General features: G+C 45.8%; 1 protein-coding gene across 3 annotated transcripts in view; it reads left to right on the top strand.

The window, feature by feature from the left end:
• The window catches only part of TSNAX (translin associated factor X), an 849,466-nt gene that overhangs the window by 665,099 nt on the left and 161,596 nt on the right, over positions 1-22,771 (top strand). For all 3 annotated transcript variants that reach the window (XM_044077052.1, XM_044077042.1, XM_044077035.1), the window contains one exon: positions 19,804-19,928. In XM_044077052.1, coding sequence (XP_043932987.1) covers positions 19,804-19,928 — 125 coding nt within the window. The remainder of the gene's footprint in view (positions 1-19,803; positions 19,929-22,771) is intronic.

Genomic DNA, 22,771 nt, shown 5'->3' with positions numbered 1-22,771 from the left:
GCATCAGACCAGGTGTGGGGAGCAGCTCCCAAAGGGGTGAAGGTGCAGACTTTGTGGAAAATTCAGAAATGTTGATAGTAACCAGCACTTTGAAAAGCCTTAAATCTCTCGTCTCCATGACCACTGCAAATTTACACAAATATTAGTGATGTGGTGGTAAAAACTAGGGCGTGCCAGATATCATACCCTCTTGGCAGACTTGCTGTAAGATAGTCTGGGAGATGGCACCTCTGCTCAGTTTGAGCCGGCAGGCTTCATGCAATTAAACTTTGCAGACAAGCTAAGCAGGGCGAAGACGGGCCATCAGAAATGCAAACTTCATCCTAGAGTCTTCCAGGAACTGATCCAACTTTGGGAACACAAGTAGACATGTTAGCCTCCTCTCAGACGAATTCTGCTTCAAGACCCCTTCCAAATAAGCCTAGAAGTTACATGCCTTTTCATTCTCATGCACTGGACTGTTCTGTCTGCTTTTCCACCCTTTCCACTAATGTCTGGGATTTTCCTGAGGTTCAGGAGGACTTCCCAAAATTAGTGGTGGTGACTCCCTTTTGGCCCAGACAACAGTGGATGTTCTTCTTGTTTCACTGTTGCAGTCATCACACTTGAGTTATCTGCCTGCAGATAGCTCTCAGTCCGCCCGAATACCAAAGTCTTGGGATTTCTTCATCGGTTGCTGTCACCTCTTCCATGACGTCAGGGCTATAAAACATGCAGCCGACGCCATTACATCAGTCTTTCTTGCCAAGAAGGAAGCAGAAGCAGTTGGCAAGTGCCGGTCGGCCGCTACCTGAAATTTTTTTTTTTTTTTCGAGTTTCAGACCTGAAGTCTTCTAAAGCTAAGTACCCCGTTGGGGATTCTTTTTTCTTGCTCTAACCGATGTCAGAAAAAATTAACAATTGTCTTGCCTGTGGAAAGCAAATACCTCACAGAGATTTTCATTCTTACTGCATCACCAGTTTAGGCCCAGACCATGACGTCCCTCGCTTGTCGGTTTTGTGCCTTGTTTAACGCCCGAACCATTCGTCATCAGGCTATTTTTGTAGCTAAATTCTTTCGCTGTCATTCTCCTTATTCCGAAATATCTTCGGTAAGCCATCTAACTACCGATCTTCAGAAAAAGCGCAAAGACAGACTGCATAAGTTAAAAACTGCCGCAGACGCTTCTGCTAAGCTAGTCGCCAGTCCACAGTGAGGCACCTTTGCAGCCCCTGATGCCCGCTTCTACAGGTTCACAGGCCTTTGCTGAGAACCATTCAGAGTATGCCGGGAGATGCTTCTTTGACTATGGAACCTGCGGATGTATCTACCTTGGATGGGTCCGGAACTGCTGTGCAGGCACTGGCTTCTGAGGGTGTTTTCTGATCTACCGTTATTCATATTAAACCGACAGCTTCATTTCCAACTAAAACTACCAAGATTCTCAGGCCCAGAGTTCGCACTACGCCTGGAAAGCCGATGTCCAAAGCACATGCTCAAGCTCCCATGCCACAAAAACAAATGCTTAGAATGGCTGAAGACCTTATTACTCTAATTAGGGGAAGCTAGCCTTCCCCTGCCAAAAGACAAAATTGAAAGTCGTCCTGATTCTACAGAGCAGGAGTCTGATGACTGTGACCCTTCTGATTACCAGGACATACCCTTCTCTACCTATGAGGACTCGGATGCAGAGGAATCCATTCCCTCTGCCTCCCCTCCAGATGATTTTTCTTTGTGAAACCTTGCATACCTTAGAGCATTTCCACTGGGAATGCCAGGACTATCCTCAGTCCAAAAAGAGACTCTGGGAATTTTTAGATTTGCCTCTGCACAGGCCTCTAGCTATACCCCTTGTCCTGGATATTGTAGATGTCTTCTTGGAGTCCAGTCTTACTCCTGACACCACCAGCTCCTAGAAAACCTGACTGGTACTACAGAGTACCTGACTCTCACAAATTTCTCTTTAAGAATCCTACTGTGGATCCAGAGACAATTTCCCAGGGACCTAAAGGCATTATGGCTACTACAGCCAAAAACCCTACCCCTTCAGATGGATTGTAGAGCTTTAGACAGATGGGGTAAGAAGGTATACACCTCTGCAACTCTTGCCATCAGGGCTTTGAATTGCCAGTTTCACATGTTGAAGTACCAGCAACGTGTTATGGAACTAATTAAACAAAAAATGGTGTTGCTTCCAGATTGTGCAGAAAATAAGGGTTTTACAAGAGTTAATGCATTTTGCAAAACAAGTTAGTAAACATACTTTGCAGTGTGGGTTTGATGCCTTAGAATCATCTTGTAGGGCTGCTGTCCCTGGGTCTGTACTGAGAAGGCATGCTTGGCTAAAGGAACAAGTCTTGCTTGACCATGATAAAGCAAAATTACTAGATGCTCCATTAAATCAGGAGCGTTTGGCACAAAAGCAGTAGTAGTTCTTAAAAAGATGGAAGAAAAAGCTAAATCTATGCAAACGGTCAAAGATTTCTTACAGGTGCAGCCACCTAGATTCAGTAGGCATTGGCCTTCAAAAAGCTGGTCCTTTCCAGTCCCTCTCAGGCCTTCTCAGTCCAAACCCAGGGGAAACAGACCACCAAGACTACAGTCTCTGGGTATGCAGAGATCTAAACAATGAAGTGTTTCCACCTCAAAACCAGGGAGTGTTAAGCCACCCCCATGTGGAAAAAGTTCACAATGACTTTCCAGATCTTCATTGTGCATACAGCTGCAGTAATCACAGATGGGTTTTCAGCCGTCAGGCGGTCCCTCGGTCGGCTGAATTCCAAAGTCTTGGTCCGGCGTCTGTTGTCGTCGCTTACTCTTCTGACGTCAGTAAGGCCAGAGTATACAAGACACAGCCGACGCCATGTTCTTCAGTCTTTTTTGCCACGCGGTGCCCGAAGCAGAAGCAGTTCGCAAGTGCCGGTCGGCCAGCTCCTGAATTACGAAAAAATTGGAACCCAAGTCTTCTTTAAAGCTAAGTACCCCGTTGGGGAAACTTTTCTTGCCTCAGACCGATGTCAGAAAAAGTTAATAATTGTATTTCTTGTGGGAAGCAAATACCGCATAAAGATTTCCATTCCCGTTGCATACCTTGTTTGGGCCCAGACCACGACGTCTCGGGCTGTCGCTTTTGCGCTACCTTCAATAAACGCACTATCAAGCGTCGGGCAGAGTTCGCCCAACACTACTTTGGTAAAGCTTTTGATTATAAGATGTCGTCGGACACTCAGACTACCGTTTTGTCCAAAAATGCAAGGAAAAGGACCGACACGCGAGACCCGCGGTCTCCGCCGACACCACGCCAAAACAGGCTACACGTGGTCCGGTTCTCAGCGAGACTCCTTTGCAGTCCCTGACTACCGACGACACTCCTTTGGCGGTGTTCTCTGTACCCGAGACCGCTGGGTCCTCGGTCCTTTCCCAGACTACAACCGAAGCCCCTGCTAATATCGAGCCTACTAATGTGGACAGGTCCACCTCCACCCATGGTGTATTTAGGCCCTCATCTTCTTTTTCAATAAAGGCTTTTACTAAATCCAAAGCAGCCAGGCATCCCACGAGGCCTGTTGCACAGGGCCCAGCTCCTGGACCCATGCCTAAGAAACAGATGCTTAAAATGGCTGAGGATTTAATTACTCTTATCAGAGGTTCTCAGCCCCCTCCTGACAAGAGACCCAGAGTGGAGGAAGAATCTCCCTCTTCTGATCAGGGATCCATTTTATCAGAACATTCTGATGCAGAGGAACACTCTTACTGCCCTTTTGAGGATTCGGATGCAGAACAGTCCATTCCTTCTGTATCCCCATCCTGAGGATTTTTCTTTGGGGAAACCTTGCACACTTTGAGGGAACACTTCCATTGGGAAGGCCAAGACTTTTCAGATTCCAAGAAAAGACTTAGGGAATTTCTTTGGTTACCTCAGCACAGACCTCTGGCTATACCCCCTGTTTTGGATGTACTGGATGATGTCTATTCGGAGGCTTGCCTTAACCCTGATTCTCTGCCTCCTGCACCAGTAAAACCTGATAGGTATTACAGAGTACCCAGCTCTCACCAATTTCTCTACAAAGGCCATAATGCTGACCCTGAAACCATTTCACAAGGCCCCAAGGGATTAAAGGCCTCCACTGCCAAGAATCCACTCCCTGCAGAAAGGGAATCCAGATCTCTAGAAAGGTTTGGTAAAAAGGTATATACCTCGGCCACCCTAGCCATGAGGGCCTTAAACTGTCAGTTTCATATGATTAAATATCAACAGTACCTGTTATCACAATTAAGGAACAAAATGTCTCAACCTGAACAACCAGATTTAAGAGTTACAGGATATGATGCATAGTGCGGAGCAAGTGGGTAAACACACCTTACAAATGTGGTTATGATGCCCTAGAGGCTTCCAGTAGAGTGGCTACCACAGGATCAGTCACAGTCATTCGCAGGCATGCCTGGCTTAGGGAACAAAATTTACCTGATCATGTGAAAGCTAAACTTCTTGATGCTCCTTTACAAAAGGATGTATTATTTGGAACTAATGCTGAGGACATACTACGGAAAATGGAAGAAAAAGCCAAATCTATGCAAACTGTCAAGGCTTTCTTACAGGTCCAACCACCACGTTTTAGCAGAAATTGGCCTTCAAAAAACTGGTCCTTTCCAGCCACTGACAAGCCCCAAAGAGGCAGATACAGACGCACAAGGGGCAGAGGGCAATCACAAGGATCATATAGAGGCAGACAATGGCAATCTCCAGCACCAAGAGGTGGTGAAGACAGTGCACAACAATACAGGAAGCAAACCCAATGACTCCCTCATTTCCATGCCAAGCAGGTCTCAGCTGACTGCACCTTTGGGAGGGAAACTAGCATTATTTGCAAGCAATTGGCATATTGTCACAACAGACAAATGGATACTGGACATTATAAACAGAGGCTACAAATTTCAATTTCACACTCTTCCAAAAATGAGAGGCATGCCAAACCTGCCACAAAATCAAAGGGCAGAGGCACAACTGCAAATTTCAAAGCTCCTAAACATGAGAGCTATACAAAAGGTACCTACACTCCAACAAGGTCAAGGTTTTTATTCAAGACTTTTTCTGGTACCAAGAAAAGGAACCGACTGGAGACCCATTTTGGACTTATCCATCCTAAACACATTCCTACTCGTGCCAAAATTCAAGATGCCCACATTACAGCAACTTCTTCCCATGCTGGGCAAGGAGTTTTGGCTGGTAACATGGACCTCAAGGAGGCATACCTGCATGTTCCAATCAGACAAAGCTGCAGAAGATACCTCAGATTTCTTGCAGGTTCAATCCACTATCAATTCTCTGCATTGCCCTTTGGCTTATCTACTGCGCCCAGAGTATTCACAAAGTGCCTGGCATCAGTGATTGCCTACTGCAGACTTCAAGGGATACAAATTTACCCTTATCTGGACGACTGCCTGATCCAAGCGGACAGCAAACGCATACTACTGGAACATCTGGCTTGTGACACGGTTACTGCTTTCTCTGGGATATACCATCAACAAGGAGAAATCAAGACTAACACCATCTCAGAAAATAACCTTCCTGGGTGCCAACTTGGACACAAACACCCAGATGGCATATCTTACGCCAGAAAAACTAGGGCAACTATCTCAGTACTTCAAAACACTAGCAAAAAGTACCAGGCTTACTGCAAGGAAAATCCTGCAGGCTCTGGGATTCATGGCATCTTGCATTCTTCTAATCCCATGTGCAAAGCTGCATATGAGGAAACTTCAATGGTACCTAAAAAATCTATGGTCTCAACACAGTCACAGTTTGGAAGCAATTATACCAATAATTCCATGTTTGCAAAAGGAATTTCTATGGTGGGCCCAAGCATGTCAAATAAACACAGGCCTTCCATTCTGCAAGCCTCAAGCAAAACAAGTCATAACCACAGACGCCTCAGATTACGCCTGGGGGGCGCACATGAAGGACAGGTGCATTCAGGGCAGATGGTCCCAAAAGGAAAAGCACCTTCACATCAATCAAAAAGAAATGCTAGCAGTGATATATGCAATTACAGCTTTCAAGGACTTCCTGCATCCAGGACAATTACTCATAAGAACAGACAACACCACAGTAATGTGGTACATAAACAAACAAGGAGGAACACATTCATACCCCTTGTGCAGACTAGCCATGACTCTTTGGAACTTGGCTCTGGAAAGACAAATCGAACTTCAAGCACAGTACTTGCCAGGACTGGAAAACACACTGGCAGACACTCTTAAGCAGAAATATGACAGATCCACACGAATGGAAGTTACATCCTCAGGTGTTTACAGAGATAATCCAAGCATGGGGGAGGCCAGACATAGATCTTTTTGCCTCCCACAGCAGGAACCATCAACTGAAAAAGTTTTGTTCAAGGACCTTTCATCCAAAGGCCTGGAAAGTGGACGCCCTTTCATTCAGTTGGACAGCATGGACAGTTTATGCATTCCCACCTCTGCCCCTTCTGCCCAAGGTGCTTTTGAAAGCAAGAACAGACAAACCGAGGATGATACTGATTGCTCCATATTGGCCAAGGCAACACTGGTATCCACTCCTGAGGAGCCTAACACGTACTCCTCCCTGGTCCCCTGCCTCTAATGCCTCTCCTACTGACTCAGAACAGCTACAAAACTCTTCAGTCAGCTGAAAACACTCAACCTCGCTGCATGGAAAATTCCTTGACACCACAACAGTCCCTACTCTCCAAGGAGGTGCAGGATGTCATTTTGGAGGCCAGAAGACCATCTACTAGAAAAGCTTACTCTGCAAAATGGAAGCGGTTTTGCTGTTGGAATGAGAAGAGGCCAGGACCCTAGAAAATTGAACTTGCCTCGGGTTTTACAGTACCTAGCTGAACTGCTGAACAGTGGACTTTCATTTTCTTCCATAAAAATACATGCCTCAGCCATTTCTGCAGAATTCAACACGGATCCTCCTTTATTCTCTCACCCACTCTTACGACAGTTCCTCAGAGGGGCTAAGAATATAAGACCTCCAAGGAAGCAACCAATACCAGCCTGGGACCTTAATTACATACTAGAAAAATTAACATTGCCTCCCTTTGAACCTGCTGCCTCAGCAGATCTGCAACATTTGTCCTGGAAAACAGCTTTCCTTCTGGCCATCACTTCAGCTCGTAGGGTTTCTGAACTACAGGCCCTCATGGCGGTGCAGCCCTTCCTCATCTTCCATCAGGACAGGGTTTCCCTTACCAACCCATCTTTTATGCCAAAAGTGGTATCCAGGGTAGCCTTAAATCAAGCCATACACCTACCTACCTTTTATCCTAACCCTCAAAACAAAGGGAGAGGCTGCTTCACACTTTAGACATCCATAGGCAGCTACGTTATTATTTGGACAGAACAAAGTCCTTCAGGAAATCAGAACAACTTTTGTGTCCTATGCCGTAGGGGCTCAAGGGAAACCAGTTACCAAACAGACCATTTCCAAGTGGATTGGCCACTGCATACGGTTTTGTTATTCCTATCATGGGAAATCTGTCCCTACTGGTATCAGATCTCACTCCACCAGGGCCACAGCCACCTCTACAGCCTTCCTCAGAGGCGTTCCTACTAAGGATATTTTGGAGGCAGCCACTTGGAGTTCTGTACATACCTTCACAAAACACTACCACCTACCCTTATATTCCAGAACAAGAGCAGGCTTTGTCACTGCTGTTTTGCAGGGCATTCTGGCTCAACCCAGTTCCTCATAGTACCTACCACCCTATGCATAGCTTTGGGTCTCTACCCATCTGTGATTACTGCAGCTGTATGCACGATGAACATAGTACAGTTTTGTACCTACCATAAATGTAGATGTTAGAGTGCTAATACAGCTGCAGTACAGGTTTCCCTCCCTCCTTCCCCACTTGGTAAAGGCATGGGGCCTAACAACCTCTTCATACCACCTGACTGGGTTATCCTGCTATGTTTTATTTGCTTGCTTACACTGATTTTGCATTACATTGCATTGCCTGCATATGTAGATAAGCCTTATTTATGTATTGCCTTCCTTTTGGGGGCACCTGACATCTGGGGCAAGAAAGACTGAAGAACATGGCGTCTGCTGTGTCTTGTATACTCTGGCCTTACTGACGTCAGAAGAGTAAGCGACGACAACCGACGCCGGACCAAGACTTTGGAATTCGGCCGACTGAGGGACCGCCTGACGGCTGAAAACCCATCTGTGATTACTGCAGCTGTATTAGCACTCGAACATCTACATTTATGGTAGGTACAAAACTGTACTTTTTCCTTCCCAGCCATGCCCAAGTACTTGCGCCCTTAGGAGGAAAACTCACCCTTAATGCAAAAAAACTGGAGGTCCATTCCTCAGGACCGATGGGTTCTAAACATTGTATCCCAGGGATACAGATTCTACTTCCACTCACTCCCAACTCCAAGCGGGTTGCCAGACCTTCCTCCAAACCAGTGGGCAGAGGCTCAAAAGCAAATACTTTCCGTTCTCCATATTGGGGCTATTCAGCCTGTTCCAGTAGAACAAAGAGGCCAGGATTTCTACTCCAGACTGTTCCTGGTGCCCAGAAAAGAGGGCTCTTGGCGCCCCATCTTGGATCTCTCTGTTCTCAACACCTTTCTGGTGGTCCCAAAATTCAAAATGCTTACACTGCAGCTTCTTCCTATGCTAACCAGAGATGCCTGGTTAGTCACCCTAGACTTAAAAGAAGCTTATCTGCACATCCCCATAAGGGAGTCTTGCAGGAACGATCTACATTTCAGAGCAGGCTCTGTGCACTATCAGTTCTCTGCACTTCCTTTGGCTTATCTACTGCGCCCAGAGTATTCACAAAATACTTGGCTCTAGCCATTGCATACCACAGGCAGAGAAATATTAAAATCTACCCAAACTTGGACGATTGCCTGATTCAGGCGGACAGTCAGGAATTGCTACTTCAGCACCTGGCGTTTGTAAAAGGACTTCCAACTTCACTGGGATACACCATCAACGAAAAGAGATCACAACTGGTGCCCAGCCAACAAATTGTATTCCTGGGAGCAAGCTTGAACACACCTTCCCAGATGGCATTCCTCACTCCAGCAATACATGTCCATTTGACAAACCATTTCAACCTAATGGCCAACAAAACCCAGCTGTCTGCAAGGAAAATACTGCAAACCCTGGGGATCATGGCCTCCTGCATTTTGCTAATTCCATATGCAAGACTGCATATGAGGAAACTTCAGTGGTACTTAAAAAGTTTCTGGTGTCAACATTCTCAGGACCTGGAAACGATTCCTATAATAGCTTGTCTAAGGGCGGAGTTCCTTTGGTGGGCAGAAGCATGCAACCACAACAAGGGACTTCCTTTCACTCAACCCCTCGCCGCCCAAACCCTGACAACAGACGCATCAGACCATGCATGGGGGGCTCACATGGCAGGCAAATGCTTTCAAGGCAAGTGGAGCCCATAACACCTGCATTTCAATCAAAAAGAGATGCTAGCTGTACAGAATGCTCTGACAGTCTTCAAATACCTTATCCTTTCAGGACAGCTCCTGATAAAGACGGACAACACCACAGTTATGTGGTACATAAGCAGGGTGGAACTCATTCTTACCCACTCTGCAGGTTAGCCATGGCTCTGTAGAACACAGCCTTGAGCATCCAAGTGCACCTACAAGCTCAGTTCCTGCCAGGCAAGCAAAATTCACTGGCAGACGACTTAAGCAGAAATCTAATGGATCCTCACGAGTGGAAATTGGACCCCAACTCATTCAGACTTCTAACCCAGAGATGGGGGACACCGAAGGTGGACCTTTTTGCCTTCCCCCAAAACCACCAATTGAGCAAATTGTGTACCAGGAACCCTCAGCAGATCCTGGAAGGTGGGCACCTTATCCTTTACATGGGAAAACCTCTTAATTGATGCCTTTCCTCCTCTGCCCCTCCTCTCAAGAGTACTACTCAAGATCAAACAGGACAGGCCAAGGGCAATCCTTATTGCACCAGACTGCTCACGCCAGCACTGGTACCCACTCCTATGCAGTCTGACAGTAGTGCCACCCTCAGTAGGAGGGACAGATTTTGCATCCACAGCTGCAAACCCTAAACCTTGCAGTCTGGCTTATTCCCTAAATGCACCACCAGCATCCTTCAGCAAACAGATGCTGAATGACATCCTTGAGGCCAGAAGGCCTAGTACTAGGAGTTCCTATGCTGAAAAGTGGAAAAAGATGTTTTTGGAGTCTGTCTCAAGGAAAGGGCACATCTGTGTCCAACTTACCTCAAATCCTTGACTACCCAGCGGAGCTGCTCCACAGAGGCCTATCCTTCTCATCCATTAAGATTCATGCCTCTGCCATCTCAGCTAATTATAGCCTCCTCTCTTTTCTCACCCTCATCAGTTCCTGAGAGGAGCTAACAGTTTAAAGCCCCCTAGGAGAGCTCCCGCCCTGACCTGGAACCTTAACTTTGTACTGGAGAAGCTTACACCCCCCCCCCCCTTGAACCTGCTGCTTTAGCAGTTAAAATTCCTCTCTTGGAAAACGGCCTTACTTCTAGCTATTACTTCAGCAGGAAGAGTGTTTGAGTTGCAGGCACTAATGGCAATGGATCCCTTCATTATTTTCCATGCTGACAGGGTTTCCTCAGGACTAACTTCCTTTATGCCCAAGGTGGTATCCAGTGTGGCTCTAAACCAATCCATCCATTTGCCAACCTTTTTCCCTAATCCTCAGAATAAAGGGGAAAGGATCCTGCTCTCGGATGTGCACAGACAGCTCAGGTTCTACCTTGACAGGACTAAGCCTTTCAGAAAATCAGACCAGCTGCTAGTCAGCTTTGCTACAGGGGCAGAGGGCAAGGCCGTCTCAAAGCAAACAATTTCCAAATGGATAGCACACTGCATTCATTTCTGCTACAAGCACCATGGAAAACCTACCCCTCTGGGGATCAGAACTCATTCTACTAGAGCTACTTGAACCTCTACAGCATTTCTCAGGGGAGTCCCTACCAGGGACATCCTGGAAGCTGCAACCTGGAGTTCTGTACACACCTTCACCAAGCATTGCCACGTACCTATTTTTTCTAAATCCATAGCTGGATTTGCTACAGCAATCTTACAAGGCCTGCTAGCCAGCTCTAACACCTTTTCACTGCCTCCACCCTTCCAGAGCTTTGGGAATCAACCCAAGTATGATGACTAAAACAGTGAAACGCTAAGAACATAGTACAGTTGTGTACACTTACCATAAATGTAGATGGTAGAGTGTATTCACTGTTGCAGTCCTGGTTTCCCTCCCTCCATCCCCCTGGTTTTCTATATCGTTTCTACCTATCCTCTTTATGGCCATCTTTTATGGCAGGGGTATTTACTTTTTACTGGAGGTGTTCCACACCAAGTAATAGCTTCCTATTTTGGGTGCTCCAGACATCTGGGGCAAGAAAAACTGATGTAATGGCGTCTGCTGCTTGTTTTGTACCCCTGACGTCATGGAAAAGGTGATAGCAACTAATGCAGAAATCCCAAGACTCTGGTATTCGGGCCGACTGAGAGCTGTCTGCAGGCAGAATAACCCAAGTGTGATGACTGCAACAGTGAATGCACTCTAACATATGGTAAGTGTACACAACTGTACTTTCTTCCTTTTTAGTCTGATCAAGGGCAGTTCCAATGGCTGAATATGCTCACACAAGATGGAGGGTTGTTTGCGCCCCAGGCTTAAAACTCTTAACTGCCTGCATAAAAATATTGATACCTTTTAGCTATCGTTTTTCTGAGAACGTGCAGCAGGTATCAAGAGGTAGGGGGGAAAAGTTATTGGCAAGTTTTGTGCCCAGCTGTGTCTGGCTGCTGACTGACTTGCTGTACTCTGGTCTTTTTTATTCCTATGTCAAGGTTCTGTTGTCTGTAATTTCTCCTTGTCTGCCCTTAGATTCCCCTTTCCAGCAATCTTCAAATTGGACAGTTTTTGAAAAGGTTGTTACCACCTACTTTCTAGGTGGATGGATGTGCTCCTCCTCTGTATCTTAACCTTGTACTTCAAGCACTTTTTCAATTTGAACCAGCTAATCAGTCTGAATAGTGGTTGTTAACATAAAATACTGTTTTACTCCTTGCTGTAACTTCTGCTTGGAGATGATCTGAATTAGAAATGCTTATGGTGAATCACCCCTTGCTTTGTTTTTCCCCCAAAGGACAGGAATTCTTTGAGAAACAAACACTCTATGTCCACAGTTTTCACCTAGACAAAACTCATATTCACCATAACAAGCTACTTCCAGGCAGGTTAGGGTCCATTCAACAAGGGGTTTGGCTTTGGTGGCTTTCTGGAAAGGGGTGGACTCAAAAGTATTCTCGTCAGCATCTTGGTCCTCTGTACATTTACAAAGCACTACAAACTGGATTGCTTTTCTGGGCCCAGAACAGGCTTTGTTAGGGCCATTCTCTGTGGTCTTCTGGATTGTTTATTATTCCTTCTCCCTTTGTTTCTAACCTTTGTTTGGTTTTGTAACCTACCCAGCTTAGGCAACTGAAACAGTGATCCAAATATTGAACATAGTACAGTTGTGTAAGTAAACTTACTATAACAGCAAATGTTCTGGTCACTGTTGCACCAGCCATCCCTGCCTCCAGCTCTGTTTATTTTGGTTTTCCTTTTGTATTGCCAGGGTGTGGTAGTGTAGACCCTTGTGTGTATAGTCTATTGGGTTTGTTTCCTAGCATTATCCTTTCTGAGCTCTTGCTTCTCTTTTCTTGGCAAAAACATTGATTAAATTGCTGCACTCGTATCTAAGCTCCCCTAGACCACCTGATGGTGTGTGTGTAGGTGTCCTCAAGCTTTGAAAGCTGGCCACTGATTGGGACATGATCCAAATAGCTTAAGTTACTGCAACAGTGATCTAGACATCTTGCCATGTATATGCTTGACTGTGGTAGACCCACTGTCTTTGCTTAGAATAAATTAACATAAACCTAGGAGCCAGTAGCCCTGACAGGTAAGATAGTAAGGTTTACTTGTTTTGAGAGATTTTTCTTTTTGCTGCCTCTTGCTGATCACCTCTCCTTCAGTCACCCAGATTTCTCAGTAGTTTCTGGGCGATGAGGTCAGGCTTGATCAGAAGAAAATGCCTTTTTTTATGGACAACTGAATTTTGTTCCCATTTTCCCCGGTGCCGGTTCAGACTTGCTTCAATTTATTCACTTGAGACAAACATCACCACTGAGGTCCAGCCATACTTTATTACTTGACTGGGCTTAGTCCTAATAGGCATTTTATGCTTTTACTTGGAAACTGAAGTGGCATTTATTTTAAGGGAACTTTTTCCTGGTCATTGGGATTGTGCCATGGGTTTTTGAGCAGCCATGTGAGTACTACCAGTTAGAGAGACGAGACCAAAGTTTAACATTTCATCCAAAGAATGGACTTAATTAAAATATTTAATCAGGAACAGGTTCAGTTTTGTTGCAAAGACGAGGATTGTTAAAATGGAATGGTTACTATTGTAAGTAGCAGTAATTGCTGAAAGGGCATTTTTAGAAAAAAAAACTTTATTAGCAAAATAGTAAGTACATTCAGTACACTGTTGTACCTTACAGAACTTTAGGGGATATTTTTAAATGATCTGCAAACGCATCCTTCAGATGGCAGTTGCATGATGTTCATCGTGTTTCACTGTTGCAGTCATTACACTTGGGTTATCCTGCTGGCAGGATACCCGCAGTTGGCCTGAATTCCAAAGTCCTGGTCCGGTGTCTGTTGCTGTTGCCTCTTCCCTGACGTCAGTGTGCCAGGGGTATAAAAGATGCAGCCGACGCCATTTTCTTCAGTCTTTCTTGCCTTGCGGTGCCCAAAGCAAAAGCAGTTCGCAAGTGCCGGTCGGCCGACTCCTGAGATTTTTGAAATCGAATTTCAGATCCGAAGTCGTTAATATAGCCAAGTACCTCGTTGGGGAAACATGTTTCTTGCTCCAGACAGATGTCAGAAAAAGTTAACAATTGTATTTCTTGTGGGAAGCAAATACCTCATAAGGATTTCCACTCTTACTGTATTCCTTGCCTAGGCCCTGACCACGACGTTGCTAGTTGTCTGTTTTGTACTAGATTTAACCAACGCACTATTAAGCGTCTGTACGATTTTGCTTTTCATTATTTTGGCAGAAGGTTTAACTACATAATGCCGTCGGAACAACCGACGACCGGAATTCATAAAAAAAGCAAGGATAAAGACAAGGACAAGCATCCGAGTTCCAAAACCAACAACGAAGCCTCTTCTAGGCCAGTCGCTGGTTCGCTGGTGCTCAATGAGGCGCTTTTGCAGCCCCTGACTCCCGCTACTTCACAGCCACAGGCCCACTCCGACTCCCACATGGAGACAGCTAGGCCTCTGGATACTCAGGGTATTGGCCCTTCGGAAATGAATCCCTCAGATGGGTCCGGAGCATCAGCTTCTGAGGGTGTCTTCAGACCTACACAACTTTATATAAAGCCTACTTCAGCATCCAAGACAGTCTAAAACAGTTTTAAAGACAAGGAAACCAGTACAGCATTCTCCAGGACAGGCTTCTATGCCTAATTAACAGATGCTCAAAATGGCCGAAGACCTAATTACTTTGATCAGGGGTTCCCATCCCCCTCCTGATAAGAGGCCTAGGCAAGACACTGAATTTGATTCCTCTGATCAGGTTTCCATTTCCTCTGATTCCTCTTCTGATCAGGGATATTCTGTTCCTCCCAATGAGGATTCTGATGCTGAAGATTCTATTCCTTCAGCTTCTCCTCCTGAGGACTCTTCTTTTGGGGAAACCCTGCATACCATGAGGGAGCATTTCCATTGGGAGAGCCAGGATTATTCCGATTCTAAGAAAAGACTTAGAGACTTTCTTTTACTTCCTCAGCACAGACCTCTTGCAATCCCCCCTGTTCTAGACATAGTAGATGATGATTTTTCAGAGTCCAGCCTGTCTCCAGACTCTTTACCTCCTGCCCCTGTTAAGCCGGACAGATACTACAGGGTCCCAGACTCCCATAAATTTGTTTACAAAAAACGTGCTGCTGACCCAGAAACTATCTCACAGGGTACCAAAGGAGTCCAGGCTGCTTCTGCCAAAAACCCTGTCCCCTCAGACAGATTCTAGGGCTTTGGACAGGTAGGGGAAAAAAGCTTACACTTCTGCTACCTTCTCTGTAAGGGCTTTAAATTGTCAGTTTCATATGCTCAGATATCAGCAATACTTAGTCTTTGTTAAAACAAAAAATGTTGACAAATTCTGCATGTTTTGAGAACAAAGATTTGCAGGATTTATTGCATGCAGCTGAACAAGTGGGAAAACATAGTTTGCGATGTGGCTATGATTCACTGGAGGCCTCGTGCAGAGCCACTGTTACAGGTTCTGTTATTAGAAGGCATGCTTGGTTAAAGGAACAGAATATGCCTGATCATGTTATTATTGGATGCTCCATTACAGCATGATACTTTGGTGTTAAGGCAGAGGAGGTGTTAAAGAAAATGGAGGATAAGGCAAAATCTATGCAGACAGTAAAAGATTTCTTACATGTACAGCCACCCAGCTTTAGCAGGAACTGGCCCTCTAAGAATTGGTCCTTTCCAGTGTCAGACAGACCACAAAGAGGCAGATTCAGGCGCCCTAGAGGCAGGCAACAGCCCCAGGGCACATTCAGGCCCAAACAATGGGGTGCTTCTACCTCCAAAAGCGGAGAAGACAAATCACAGCCTTATGGAAAACAGTCCAAATTACTTCCCCCTGCCAATGCCAAGCACTTATTTTTTGGTAGCACCCTTAGGGGGAAAGCTAGCACTTTTTACACAAAACTGGCACAAGATCACCCAGGACAAATGGGTTTTAAATATAGTCTCTCAGGGCTACAGGTTCCACTTTCACACCCTTCCAAAGGCAAAAGTTATGCTAGACCTGCCACGCAATCAATGGCAAGAGGCTCAAAAACAAGTTTCATCTCTCATGGACATGGGGGCTATTCAGCCAGTGCCCCAACAAGAGCAGGGACAAGGATTTTACTCAAGACTTTTCTTAGTACCAAAAAAGGACAAAGCCTGGAGACCAGTTCTGGACCTGTCTCTTCTAAATACTTTTCTGGACGTGCCAAAATTCAAAATGTTAACTCTACAGCAGCTTCTGCCCATGCTGGACAAGGCTTGGCTTGTAACTTTGGACCTCAGAGGCATACTTGCATGTCCCAGTCAGACAATCTTGCAGAAGATACCTCAGATTCATAGCTGGCTCAATGCACTACCAATTCTCTGCACTGCCCTTTGGCTTATCTACTGCACCCAGGATCTTCAAAAAATGCCTGGCACCAGTAATTGCATTTTGCAGACTGAGGAATTCAAATATATCCGTACTTGGACGACTGCCTTATTCAAGCAAAGGACAAAGATATTCGACTACAGCATATGGCGTTTGTAAAAAGATTACTAATTTGCCTAGGGTACACAGTAAGTGAAAAGAAATCAAAACTAGTACCCTTTCAAGAGATAATATTCCTGGGTGCAAGCTTAAATACAACTGCCCAGATGGCATATCTCATGCCAGACAAAGGCATCTGACTTCTTACTTCAAAGACAATGCAACAAAGACCCAGTTATCTGCAAGAAAAATTCTACAGGCTCTGGGCTACATGGCATCCTGCATTCTACTAATTCCGTATGCAAGACTGCATATGAGGAAACTACAATGGTATCTAAAAAGTGTTTGGACTCAACATTGCCACAGCCTGGAAACAGTAATTACTCTCATTCCCTGCCTGCAACAGGAATTTCAGTGGTGGGCACAGGCCTGTCACCACAGCAAGGGACAGCCATTCACCTTACCCATTGCCAGGCACACACTAACAACAGATGCATCCGATTATGCCTGGGGGCCGCACATGGCAGGAAAATGTATTCAGGGCACATGGCCCTCAAACCAAATGAATCTTCATATCAATCAAAAAGAGATGCTAGCTGTACAAAATGCCCTGACAGCCTTCAAGGACCTACTTCATCCAGGACAACTACTGATAAAGACGGACAATACTACAGTCATGTGGTACATAAACAAGCAAGGGGGCACACATTCCTACCCCCTCTGCAGACAAGCCATGACTTTGTGGAACACAGCATTGACTTATCAAGTACATCTGCAAGCACAATTCCTGCCAGGAAAGACAAATACCTTGGCAGACGAACTAAGCAGAAACCTCATGGATCCTCACGAGTGGAAACTGGATCCACAAATCTTCAACATAACAGGGAAATGGGGATGCCCAGACATAGATCTATTTGCCTCCCCTCACAACTGCCAGCTACAGAAATTCTGCACTCTGACTTATCGCAAGCTAGCATGGAAAGTGGACGCCCTTTCATTCAGCTGGAAAGCCCTTACAGTATATGCCTTCCCTCCTCTGCCTCTCCTCTCCAAGGTACTCCTAAAGGTCAGGCAGGAGAAGCCAAAAATGATACTGATTGCCCCAGACTGGCCATGCCAGCACTGGTACCCAATCCTAAATAGCTTGTCTCAAGGCCCAGCCTGGACATTGCCTCTAATACCTCATTTGCTGATCCAACAGAACAATCACATCCTGCACAGCCAACTCAGAACCCTAAATCTGGCTGCATGGCGAATAATGTAATAATTCAGAACGCACCTCTCTCTAAAGCAGTTATGGATGTTATTTTGGAGGCCAGGAGGCCCAACACCAGAAAATCTAATGCAGAAAAATGGAAGAGATTCTGTGCTTGGAACCAAGCGCAGGGAATTGACTCGCTTGAATATTCCTCAGATTATGCAATACCTAACTGAGATGCTGAACAAAGGCCTATCCTTCTCATCAATTAAGATCCATGGCTCTGCCATTTCAGCTCATTACAATACGGACCCACCTATTTTTTCTCATCCACTGCTAAGACAGTTTCTCAGAGGGGCCAAAAACATAAGACCTCCAAGGAGAGCTCCAATACCTACATGGGACCTCAATTTTGTCTTGGAAAAACTCACACTGCCTCCTTTTGTGCCAGCCAGTACAGCAGAGATAAAATACTTGTCATGGAAAACCGCTCTTCTCCTAGCAATAACTTCAGCAAGAAGAGTCTGAGTTACAGCACTAATGGCTGTGGAACCTTTTATTATTTTCCATCAGGACTGGGTTTCTCTAAGGACAAACCCGACATTTATGTCTAAGGTAGTGTCCAGCGTGGCTCTTATCCAAACCATACATTTGCCTACCTTTTATCCAAACCCACAGAATAAAGGGGAGAGACTTCTGCATACTTTGGACATACACAGACAGCTACGCTTTTACCTGGACAAGACTAAAGCCTTCAGAAAGACTGAGCAACTTAGTGGCATATGCTGCAGGTTCCCAAGGAAAAGCGATTTCAAAACAGACTGTTTCAAAATGGGTAGGCCACTGCATTTGTTTCTGCTATTCACAACATGGCAAATCAGTGCCCAAGGGCATTAGGCCACATTCTACCAGAGCAGCAGCCACTTCAGCAGCCTTCCTCAGAGGAGTTCCAACCAAGGATATTTTGGAGGCTGCAACATGGACTTCAGTGCACACTTATACAAAGCACTACCATTTACATCTCTACTCTAAATCCAGAGCAGGCTTTGCCACTGCAGTTCTGCAGGGCCTCATAGCCACTCCAAACTCTATTTAGGCCCAGCCGCCCAACCTCTGCTTTGGGATTCAACCCAGGTGTAATGACTGCAACAGTGAAACATGATGAACATAGTACAGTTGTGTACCTACCATAAATGTAGATGTTAGTGTATTCACTGTTGCAGTCCAGGTTACCCTTCCACCATTCCCCTTTTTCTTTGCTGGGACTTTCTGTACCTATCTATTCTATACAACCTATGTGGTGGATTTGCTTGTAGATGAAGGTTATGTGCATGCTTTTTTATGATCTTAATTTTTACAGCCTACCCTTTTGGGGGCACCTGACATGAGACAAGAAAAACTGAAGAAAATGGTGTCTGCTGCATCTTTTATACCCCTGGCACACTGACATCGGGGAAGAGGTGACAGCAACCAACGCCGGACCAGGACTTAGGAATTCAGGCCGACTGCGGGTAGCCTGCCAGCAGGATAACCCAAGTGTAATGACTACAACAGTGAATACACTCTAACATCTACATTTATGGTAGGTACACAACTGTACTTTGTGGTAATTACACTTTTTTAAGCCTCCTAGCTCCTCCTTTCCACCAGACTGCAAATGTCAGCATTAACAGGTGGGGCGTGAAAAACTTACTGGTACTGTTTTAAAGGATAAAGCAGGCAGAAAAAAGACACATTTGGAAGAAATCTTCACTTCCCCCACCAAGACCAAACTTAAATCCATCTGAGTTTAAGCTGCTTGACAAGAACATTGTTTACAGGGACATGCTTTCCTGGCTTATTCCAACAGTCGGCAGTTTCCATAGTAGCATCTGAAACCTAAAGCCTTTGGCATTATTTTTACTGAAAGTGAAATGGGCAGATGATGCTGAATTCTGTAAAGTTTCACAGTTCTACAAAACTTGAGTCATCAGCAGAATAGTCCATTAAATAATCTCTATCCAACGGAAGTATACTCAGTAGTGGCTGAGACTGAAGTGATGGCCTGTGGATGTGGATACATGCACTAGCATTAAGCATACATGCTCAAGAATGATTTTGAGGGGAAAAAGCAACATCGAAATTTTCTAGAGGATGGATCCAGTCATATGGTCCATCAAATAGGGTCTTGCAACTGAAAAAAAAAATGTATTTTCTGCTGCTTAGTCTCTTGTGTTTTGATTCACACTGATTTTAGTTTGTGTTATATTTCAGGACTTCAGGAATATGTAGAGGCAGTCACTTTTCAGTATTATATACAAACGAGAAGTCTAATGCGTCTTGATGAAATTAACAAGCAGTTGGTATTTCCTCATGAAGAAAATGAAAAGTTTGAAGAAGTAAGTTATGTTACACTTTTGTATGTACTGTTTGTATGTAAATGATATAAATAAAAATTAAGAATGTATTGAATGTATATGCAGTTTATAAAGTTGGTTTAATGGGCTTGTATTTTCTGATGTCCTTCTATTCCAATGTTGCAGTGTTCTACTAGAGGGTTTACCCTCCTTCCGATCAGCTTGTCCGTCCAGGATTCCAAAGCTTTTTCAGTCCCTCTTGGTGCGTTGGAGGCAGGTACATGAGCCATAAAGGTGACGTCTGCACGCAGCAGTCCACAGAACTTTTCAGCCGTACGCCAGGTGTTCCTGCTACTCGCAGATGTCTGATCTGTTTCGCATTAAAAAGATAAGTACCCCATTGGGGCTTCCTTGTATTTGATAGTGTTCATGTCCGGTAAGAATAAGTGCAACTGTGGTCAAATCCCCCACAAAGACACCCGCAATCAGTGTCTCTCTTGTTTGGGTAGGGAGCAGGATTACAAAAACTGCGCCATCTGTAAATCGTTCGTCCCCAAGACCCTTCGCTGTCGCTTGTAGGCTCTCGACTTATACCTGGAGAACCAGCGCCTGACAGGTAGCTCTCTGTATGGAAGCTGGCTCCACCCCAACCGAACCGCTAAGGAAGAGGGCTAAGTCCATGTGGCCTACGTCTTCTACTGCGCCTCCCTCTGCCACTCCTCAACCTGTAGCCGCCGTCAGCTTGGATGAGGACTCTGCTTCCACCACCGTAGATAAAGCCGCACAATCTAGAGCTGATAAGTCGTGGGAGGATGTACTGGCACCTGCTGCAGATGCTGGGGTGAAACCAGTACCTTCGTTAGGATCTTTGGATCCGGCCTCCGCCTCTCCTATCCGCCTACCGCCAGCCAGATGGCCGGCTAGGCCGTCCAAGAAAAAGCAAAAGATCTAACATATTACCTGATTGGTAGGCCTTCAGCTAGAGTCTGTACACTGCTTTCCTGGCCCTTAGGCCTTCCTCTGAGTTCGCCCCTTCGGCTCCCCCTCTTCTCAGTCCTAGGCCTTCTATTCCTGAAAGGACCCAAAGCCAGCCTACAGAGGAAGAAACGTCCGATTCCTCTGAGGACTCACTGTCCTACTCTCCACAGATTTCATCCCCTCTGGGGATATGGATCGCCTGAAGAGGCCTCTGCTGAGCCTGACTCCCCTGTGAAAGACCTTACTTTCAGGGACACTTAATCTGATGAGAGAACACTTTAAGTGGGAGTGTTCAGACATGTCTGAAGCACAGAAAAGATTTTATAACTTGATTCCAATAGATTGACCCAATCCATCTCATATCCCACCTGTACAACCTGCCTTCCTGGATGCATTCACAGCAGCTTCCATTTATCCTGATTCCCACCCTCCTGTCCCTCAAAAGGCAGACAGATTATACAGGGTCCCTGACTCAGATAAGTTTCTGATCGAATGCCTTCCAGCAGACTGCCACTATTTCCATTTCTACAGACAGGCCAGCTAAACTACTCCCTACTACCACTGTCCTACCTGCAGATAAGGACAGCAAGGCCATGGAGAGATGGAGGAAAAAGATTTATACCTCTTCTACCCTACCCTTTAGGGCTGCAAATTACCAGTCCCACATGGCCAAGTACTCCCTGGCCCTTCTGGACAAAGCCTCCAAAGAGCTTAATGACATGCCTGACTGTGTTGCAGAAGCATCCATGTCTTCCTTGCTTGCCCTTGTCCCTCAAGTGAACAAGCACCCCCTGAGGTGTGCATATGATGCTGCTGAGGCCTTAGCCAGGTCAGCTGCATCAGCATCCATACTCAGAAGGTATTCCTGTCTGCGTCTGCAGCCTCTCCCTGATGACTTCAGAGCCAAGTTCCTGGATGCCCCCTTGGACCATTCTCTGCTCGTTGGTGCAAAGGTGTCTGATCTTTTCAACTGTCTCCAGCAAAAAGGGAAGGAGCTTCAAGACCTCAAATATCTCCTTGTCTCTCCAGTCCCAAAGTTCCAGAGAAACTTCCCGGCTTAGACACAGTTTATAAGAGGAGCATCAAGGCTTTCAGCCCCCTCTAAGTCCGGAAGACCTCTCCGAAAACTCTCCAGTCTAGGACTTCTCAGGCCTCTGGCTAGAGGCCTCCCTTTCCAGTCAGGGCAGGCAGCATCTGACTGCCTGCCACCCTTACTCCCACCCCCTACTACCAACACCCCCTTGTCCAGCCGTCTCTCTGTCTCCCGGCCTGGTCCCTAATATGACAAATGGATCTTGTCTATCCTGAAGATAGGATACTTTGAATTGGATCTCGCCTCCTCTAAGACTACCTATCCCAACCCCTTCCACATCCCAACGGTCCCTCCTACAACAGGTCTTAGCCTGTTCCTCAAGGCACCATAAAACCATTCTTGCCCCCCCCCCCCCCCACTCAAGGAAAATGTTTCTACTCAATCTTTCTGATGCCCAGAAAGGAAGGACCATGGAGGCCCATCCTATATCTCCCCCTTCCTCAACCTTTTCTTAAAGGTTCCTTCTTTCAGGATGCTCACCTTACCCAGTCTGGTTCGCCTCATTCTGCCTCCGACCTTCATGGTAACCCTTGACATAATGGAGGCCTATCTCCACATCCCCATAATGCCTTCTTCCATGAAATACTTCAGATTCACTGCAGGCTCCTCTCACTTTTAGTTCTGTGCATTGCCTTTTGGGGTGTCCACCGCCCCAAGGGTTTTCACAAAGTCCCTCGCCCCAGTCATTGCCTGCTGCAGTACAAGGGGAATAGAAATATTCCCATACGTAGACGACCTACTCATTCAAGCAGCAGACAGACTCCCTTGGCTCACACCAAGGATCTCCTGTGCCTGCTGCAGTCTCTAGGATTCC

Source organism: Protopterus annectens, chromosome 1.part1 (assembly GCF_019279795.1).
Source record: "Protopterus annectens isolate FY-2018-M chromosome 1.part1, PAN1.0, whole genome shotgun sequence".
NCBI lineage: Eukaryota > Metazoa > Chordata > Ceratodontiformes > Protopteridae > Protopterus > Protopterus annectens.
Note: the sequence above shows the minus strand (reverse complement) of the source record. Positions and strands in the feature narration are given on the sequence as shown.